We start from the raw sequence: 7,925 nt of genomic DNA, 5'->3' as shown, positions 1-7,925 counted from the left end.
TAACAAGCGCAGAGCCATGGTTCTTGTGGGACCCTGAAAGGCGTGCCAAGGAAAGATGAGGGTCAGCAACATTTTTCCATCCAGGCACCTTCTGAGTTGAAACAGTCGCTGGACATTTTCAAATGTGGAGCTAGGCTCTGGGCAAGTGTTACTGACAGTGACTGGAGTGTTAAATGTCACGAAAGGAAAGACACCCGCTCTTGGCAGGACCTGAACGTGCTTCCAAGGGAAGTTGTTTTTCCTCATATTGAGATGGAACTCCCTGTGTTCCAGCTTGTGCCCGTTGGCCCTTATCCTGTCAAGGGGGCACCACTGAAAAGAGTCTTGCCCCATCCTCTTGACATCCACCCGTTGGATATTTATAAGCCTTGTTAAGGCCCCCTCTCAGTCTTCTCTTCTCCAGGCTACACAGACCCAGCTCCCTCAGCCTTTCCTCATACGAAAGGAAACCCCTAATCATCCCGGTAACCCTTGGCTGGACTCTCTCCAGTAGTTCCCTGTCTTCTTGAACTGGGGAGCCCAGAACTGGACACACAACTCCAGATGTGGTGTCACCAGGGCAGAGCAGAGAGGGAGGAGAACCTCCCTGGACCTGCTGGCCACGCTCTTCTTAATGCACCACAGCACACCATTGGCCGCCTTGGCCACGAAGGAACATTGCTGGCTCGCCCTTAACTTGGTATCCACCAGGACTCCCAGGTCCTTCTCCGCAAGGAAAACACGCAGCCAGTCGTGTCTTTAGCTGTCTGGAGAGCACCCGCTCTCGGCCCTCCACACCAAGGCTGAGCCCAGCTCCCGCAGCAGGGTGGAGCGGAGACATTTCCCCATTCCCCTGGGGCAGCCGTCCCCAGCGCTCAACAGGCAACCTGCCCGGCCTGTGTGCTGCAGCGGCCTGTCGAACAGCACCAGGCCGAGGGGCAGCCGAGGCGAGGGAGCCACCCTGCGCGCGCTCAGCAGGATCAGGCCGCTCTCTCCTCAGCCGCCATGAGCAGCGCTGGCAGGATGAGCCCTCCCCTGCCCGGCCTCTGGGTGGGGAAAGGGACATGGCTTTGTGCTGCCCTTACCAGGGGGGTCCCGAACCAGTGCTACACTGGTAGGAACTGGTTTAGGCTGGTGAGCGGGACCCCCTGGCCTAAGCGCCACTCCTCCCAGTCTGGTGTCATTGGCCAGCTTGCTGAGGGTGCCCTCTGCCCTGTCCCCCAGACCATTAATTAAGGAAGATGTTAACAAGATCAGACCCAGTATTGGCCCGGCCGTTCAGCTTCTTTCAGTCCCCCTTGCTGTCGGCTCATCCAGCCCCTTTCTGTTCAAGTGCCTTGAACTCCACCTTGAAAACCAAGAGACGGCAGCATGGACATGTGCAAGCACACTGCTTTCAAAATCCCGTCACATAAACCTCCCACACTGGGTATTGCCACCAATTGTCCCAAAACCTCCAGAGAAGAAAACACCCCATGAATGACATACGCAAGGCCAACAAGTGTTTTTAATTTGGGCTTTGGCAAGGCGATCCCAACAGCTGAGCAGGGATTAAAGCTCTTCCTCGAGGGACCCGTGGGCAGGCGGGCCAGGCGGCAGAGCTGTCCGAGTCTCTGGAAGGTCTCTCCGAGCTCTTTGTGGCCAGAGGCAGCACTGGGAGGAGGGACAGGCTGGGCCGCTGGTGCCCTTTGTGCAGCTTGGTCCCTGCTGGCGGCAGTTCTGGTGCTTCCTGACTTCCTCCTCCTCCTTTTTCTTCTCCCGCTCCTCTTCTCTGGCACAGCAGAAGAAAGATGCTGTGCTCCTTCTTCCCCCAGGATCACAGTGTGCCCCCATCACCACAGCAGTGCCCTGAGTGTGTGTCTGACATGCATCTCCAGGGCGCTGAAAGCCTCCTCCTCCCTGCTGAGGGCTCATCCTGCGTGGTGTCCACAAACCGGCTGCGGAGCGCATAGCCCCGTCTCAGGGATCCGCTCCGCTCTCTCTTCCTCAGCACGGTCTTCTGCTGAGCAGCCCTGGGTGCGGGAGCCAACTGGGATCTGGCGCTGGAGGGCCTGGGAGCTGTGGCATCCCTGGGCGTGCGGTCGCGGCTCGGAGGACTAGGTCTCCTCCTCCTCCTCCTCCCTGCTGAGGGCTCATAGTTCGTGGTGTCTGCGAACCAGCTTTGGAGTTCATCGCCCCGCAGTGGGGATCTGCTCCGCTCCCTCTGCATGGGAACGGATTGCTCCCAAGCAGCCTTGGGTGTGGGAGCCTGCCTGGAGCTGGCACTGGAGTGCCCTGAAGCTGCGCCAACCGCTGGGGCCTGGTAACAACGTGGAGGACTTGTTCTCCTCCTCCTGGCAGCTGAGCAGTCATAGTCCGTGGTGTCCACAGGCCAGCTGCGGAGATCATTGCCCCACTGTGGGGATCTGCTCCGGGCCCTCTCCCTGGCACCGTTCCTCTCGCAGCGGGAGGAAGGGCTGAATCCGTGCTTCTCTTTCTTGCTGTCTTCTTGCACGGGGTGCAGCACAGGCTGAAGTGGTTGACAGCGGACTTGGCATGCAGATTTTCTTCTGGACACCAGCCTTCTACAGCTGCAGAAGAAGCGATTCAAGCAGAAGCCCACGAAGGAGACAATGCTGAGCCTGCCTGGCCAGGTGGGGCACGGCCAGCCTGCAGAGGCCTCCCGTGCACCTGCCGCGGTGAGCTGGCTGGTGCTGGCTGTTGCGGAGGAGCTGCTGTGCTCTGGAGAGTCCTCCGTGCCCACCGCCACGTCCTGCAAAGAGAGCTGTGAAAAGGTCCTGCCCTTTCCTCCTGACAAGACCAGAACAGTGGGGAACCCCCGGAAGCTGTGGGAGGGGACAGCTAAGGGCCTCCCAAAGGCTCTCCTGGCGGGCTGCAAAGGCAGAAGGGCCAAAGGCGGACAACTAGGATGGGTCTAGGTGGGAGGCTTTGGGAGGGAGCAGCCTTGCGACTGTGAAGATCGCTGCAGCGTGGGAGGGAACAGAGAGCAATGCCAAGATGCCAGAAAGAAATCCCCTGTCCATCTGGTGCCCTGACCCACCTCCCCAGAGTTACCTTAGTCAAACGGGGCGGATCCCGTGGTCTCACAGGACCCACCTGCTTGCTGCCAGCCGCCCGCTGCTTGAAGAAGGAAGGGGCATATGATGGCACCTGTGCAGAAGAAGCCCTTTCTCCACTTTTCAAATCAGAGCGCCTGGAGAGAAAAAGAGTGATTTCCGTTTAGGGCTGCTCCTCAGCCTCCTCTAGGGTTCAGGCATTTACTTGGAGCAGACTCTACGACAGAGGGAAGACGTAACCAAGACTACCAATGGGAAACTGGATTGGGCTCTTCCCAACACGTCTGCCCCTGTCGGAGCAAGAGCTCGTCTTTATACCCCCTACGGCCTCCATTTCATCGAATCATAGATTGACAGAATGCTTTGGGTTGGAAGGGACCTTCAAAACCGTCTGGTTCCAAGTCCCCTGCCATGGGCAGGGACACCTTCCACTAGATCTGGTTGCTCAACGCCCCATCCAGCCCGGCCTTGAACACTTCCAGGGATGGGGCATCCACAACTTCTCTGGGCAACCTCTTCCAGGGTCTCACCACACCCACCATTAAGAATTTCTTCCCCGTATCTAATAGAAATCAAGGTCGTTCAGGTTAAACCCATTACCCCTCATCTTATTACTACACTCCCTGAGATAAAGTCCCTCCCCATCTTTCCTGTAGGCCCCCTTAAAGTCCTCCTGTCTACATTAGCCAGCCTCTGACAGCAGACAAGTAGCACTTCCCACCAGGGCAGCAGCCTAAAGCCCAGCAAGGGAAGAGAAGGACTGACGCGGAGTAGTTCCGTTTGACAGCATTGAATGATGCAGGCAGTAATTGTCTCCTGTGACAGAAACGCTCAGGAGGATGGGAAGAAAAACAGCAAATCCAGGAAAAGGAAACATATTCTGCAAACGATTTGAGTACTGGTTGTTACCTGACATAAAACAGTAAATAGGCTTGCTGCCTGAGAACTCTCTCGATGCCACATGGATCCACACGCATATCGTCCATCTCATACCACAGTCCATTGCTGGCCTGTAAAAAAAGACAACGATATCTGGAGATGAACTGCATGGTTTCTCCACAAAAAACACAGGCAGATAACTACAGAACCAAGGGTACGCCCAAGCCAATCCAATCCAGCCGGTCAGGAGACCTTCTAGCCCAAAACCTCGGCTGCCAGTAACACTGCCGTGTTTCCCTTGTTAGGAAGGGAGTTGCTCTTTACCTTTGCGTAGCAGAAATAGTGTCCTGAACCACAGCTGACACCGCTATGCACCACCACGGCGTATAAGGAGTAGAGCAGCGGTTCTCCAGCTGCCTCAGACATGTACGGGCGAAGATCCAAGTACGCGGGATACTCCACAAGCTACGGAGAGACCAAGAGGGCTCAGAAACGATCCCCCGATACGACATGCCTCAGCCTTCCAGGACTAAAGGCCAGCGGGGTCTAAATACACCGTTGGTGCTCACCAACACTTGGGTTTTCCCTAAAGCAACAGGTAATGGTTTGGGTGGCAGGAAACTGTTCTCGGCCAAAGCAGCTCTGCCGCAGCAGACTACGTGCTCGTCCTCCCACGGGAACTCTCCTCTCCCCTCCCCAGAAGGGAACACAAAACACTCAGCATGAACAGCTTGGGAGAGAGCGTACTGCTTGGGGAAATCTCCTGCTCCAGGAAGAGGAAGTTGCACTCCAGTTGCGTACACACCTTGTTGATCTTCTCGCCGATGAAATCGTCAAACCGTTTGAGACACAGCGTGAGAACCTTGGGCGGGCGATGGACTGTAAACCTCTTGGAGGCAGCAACCCTCTTGTCACACCTGGAAAGCAAGCCCAGAGCCAAGTGCTGAAATGCACCCTTAAGTGCACCCTTGTTCCCCCAGAAGGCCAGCCAAGCTTTCACGTCTCACACATCCTTACGCTATTGTAAGGCTATTCAGTGCCACAAGGCCCGACGGAAAAACACCTGTGTCTCGTTATTGTGCACCTACGCTAGGTGAAACGATGACTGATACTCAAGGGCATGCGGCACCTTCAGGCAGGGTCTGGTATTCACACGTCATTAGCAATCATCTTACTTGCTACATTTAAAGCAGTTTTCGCCATCCAGCTGCTCGGGTTTCACAAAGTCCTTGAGAGCTGCGCTGACAGAGGAGGCTGCCTGGAGGAGTGAGAAAGGAGAGCGCTGAGCTGCGGGAAACGCCCTCGCCCAAACACGCACTAGGAGTCAACAAGACGACCCAGGTAGCCGACGCTGAGGAGACCCACCGTGAACCCGCAAGCAGTGCCCAGGAGGAGGCAGCAAGAGGGCATTATGCTGACCGTTTCCCTCTTTTCCAAGGGATTCCCGGGGCTATCAGGAGCTTCCTCACTGTGCCTCAGGACATCCTGGAGCACAATTACAAACCCCCCTTACTTTTATATCCAAAGGAACATCCAGGAAGGCCTCGTAGGAGTCGGAAACCGCTTTGCAGCTCAAGCATGTGACTGGAAGGCAAATCAAAATGCTCAGCGATGGGGGAAGTCGACTGTGCCGCTTTACACTCGTCATACCTACTCCGCCAGTCACACGGGCAGCTGTTTATCACAGGCAGGCAGAGGGGCACAGACAAGTCCAAGGAGAGCAAAAAGTACCTCTGGATCTCAGAAAGCCCGCAAATATTTGATGGATGATGGTAGTTGATTGAGAATAGATGTCCAAGCTGGAAAGAAATGGTGAGGCAGAGAGTTATGTCCTCAAAGAGGTGTACTTTGTCTGAAAACTCTGGGCATGGGTTTTCCCTTGATGAGAGCACATCAAGGAGTCCAAAGGGCTTGGGAACATTGAAAAGGGAATTTGCTTGTGCTTACTTGCTGCTACCACTCAGACAAGCTCTCTGCATGGCATCGACAGTATAGCGTAAGAACTCGTGGGCATCCTCCTGCATGCCAAGCTCAAAATGTTCTCCTATTACTAAGAAAGAAGAAGTCAGTAGTTCTGTCCTACAAGAACAGAAGAAAACATGCACAAGCACCTGAAATGACTTACGTGGGAGGACACTGATGACAGCCAAAGGCTTGATGGCACTGCCTGAGGAACGCAGGACCTTGTTAACGTGTGCTTCCATTATGCACATCATGCAGAAGCCTCGCTCACGACCTGAAGAGAGAGGGAGGGAGGGCAGGAGGGAGGGAAGCTTCTCAGGTTAGCAAAATACCCATAGCGATGGGAAACCTAATGGAGATCTTGAAGTTCTAAGAACAGTCTCCACTGCTCTTCTCCCAAGGTGCCAATGTCGCAACAAGCCCGGGGCATTTTGGTGCCTAGAAAACTTTCTTTGGAGGGACGCTTAACTGAGCAGAGTTTTCCGTGCAATAAGCCAGAAAGTGGGAAGTGCCCAGCAGACTTAGAAGGAGATGTTCGTAAAAGTACTCACACGCCTGGCTGTGCTCCCCAGAGAGCAGGTAGTTGGCCAGAGGGGGTGTGTACGTCAAGCACTGCAGGACGGAGTTGAGGAAGCACGTATTGTCCAGGTTGTGGAGTCCCGCTCCAGCTCTCTGTCGTTGCCGCCACTCCATGCAAACCATCTCCGGAGGAAAGAGGATCCTTTGTGGCGAAGGCATTCCCTCGGCAGTGACTGCAGGGAAATGACATATGAAAAGAGATGACACGATTTTGTTGCGCGAAAGCATACTTGAAAAGGCAAGTTCTGTACAGGAGCACCCAGGAGACAAGCAGCTCTAACCTCCAAGAGAGCAACATTGGGGGAAGCCTTACAGTGCCATTGAAATTGTCTGGTCAAGATAGAGTTTTGGAAAACAGTCTCCTCCCCTGCTTACTTTGCGCACAGTCCAAAAACCCACACTGATTTCTGTGCCTTGGGCTACCTTCCTTTCCCTCTAGAGTCTAGAACTGGATTATCAGGTCAAGTCATAGAATCATAGAATCGTAGAATCATAGAATGGTTTGGGTCGGAAGGGACCTCAAAGGTCACCTAGTTGCAACCCCCCTGCCATGGGCAGGGACACCCTCCACTAGACCAGGTTGTCCCAAAGCCTCATCCAGCCTGGCCTTAAACACTTCCAGGGATGGGGCCTCCACAAGCTCTCTGGGCAACCCATGCCACTGCCTCACCACCCTCACACGGAAGGATTTCTTCCTAACGTCTAATCTCAATCAACCCTCTTTTAGTTTCACCCCATTCCCCCTTGTCCTGCCACTACGCTCCCTGATAAACAGTCCCTCTCCAGCTTTCCTGGAGGCCCCTTCAGGTACTGGAAGGCCGCAGTTAGGAAGTCTTCCCTCTTCCTGATTGTAATGGAGGAAGACAAGCAAGTCTCTTTCACAGAAGGTAACCCTACTGATGTCAGGGCGTTCTATGAGCAATGCCATCTTTCAAAGTCTTGTACTAGTGGCGGAGGAGTGATAAAACGCATTTTCCTGTGTCTAGTCAAAATGCCTGGATAAGTCTGGCTGCTCCCAGGAAACGCCCCCGAAGTCACCCTCGGATGTCAGCACGTCAACATGCAGGGATGGAGCAGCAGCCACGTCCGTTACCCTTGGGGATTCACAAAGTCCAAGCCTGCTGGTGAAGCCGTTACTCACAGGAGTCGTTCCCCATTGCGGCCATCGCTCCTCTCAGGAACAGAGGCGAAAGCTTTGGATGACAGAGGCTGTCAGGACGTGCTCCAGAAAGAGCAGATCAGCGCCAATCCCGTCACCTGATAGGAAAGAAAGAACCGTAGCTCCACAAAATGATTCCAAAACCTGGCAAACGCAACCCACAGATCAGCGTCTGCCATCAAAGGTGCTTCAGTGGTACTTGTAACTCCTAGAGAGCAGCAGGCCGATGGCCCCACTGTCCCTGTCACAGGACTCCAACTGACAGCAATTACCACGGCCCCCTTGAAAGCCCCATTGCGTGCCACCTTCTC

At 54.7% G+C, this 7,925-nt stretch overlaps 1 protein-coding gene across 1 annotated transcript; it reads right to left on the bottom strand.

Moving 5' to 3' along the window:
• Positions 1-3,075: 3,075 nt before the first annotated feature.
• LOC129200969 (ubiquitin carboxyl-terminal hydrolase 42-like) lies at positions 3,076-7,612 on the bottom strand (the record flags this gene model as incomplete). The annotated part of the gene is made up of 9 exons (XM_054812213.1): positions 7,597-7,612; positions 6,428-6,628; positions 6,040-6,150; positions 5,428-5,498; positions 5,090-5,172; positions 4,720-4,831; positions 4,239-4,379; positions 3,945-4,045; positions 3,076-3,172 (listed from the first exon to the last, which is right to left on the bottom strand). Coding segments are annotated over exons 1-9 (933 nt in total), but the record flags the coding sequence as incomplete, so codon positions are not given.
• Positions 7,613-7,925: the final 313 nt, after the last annotated feature.

The sequence above is a fragment of the Grus americana genome, unplaced genomic scaffold, assembly GCF_028858705.1.
Source record: "Grus americana isolate bGruAme1 unplaced genomic scaffold, bGruAme1.mat scaffold_717, whole genome shotgun sequence".
Lineage (NCBI taxonomy): Eukaryota > Metazoa > Chordata > Aves > Gruiformes > Gruidae > Grus > Grus americana.
Note: the sequence above shows the minus strand (reverse complement) of the source record. Positions and strands in the feature narration are given on the sequence as shown.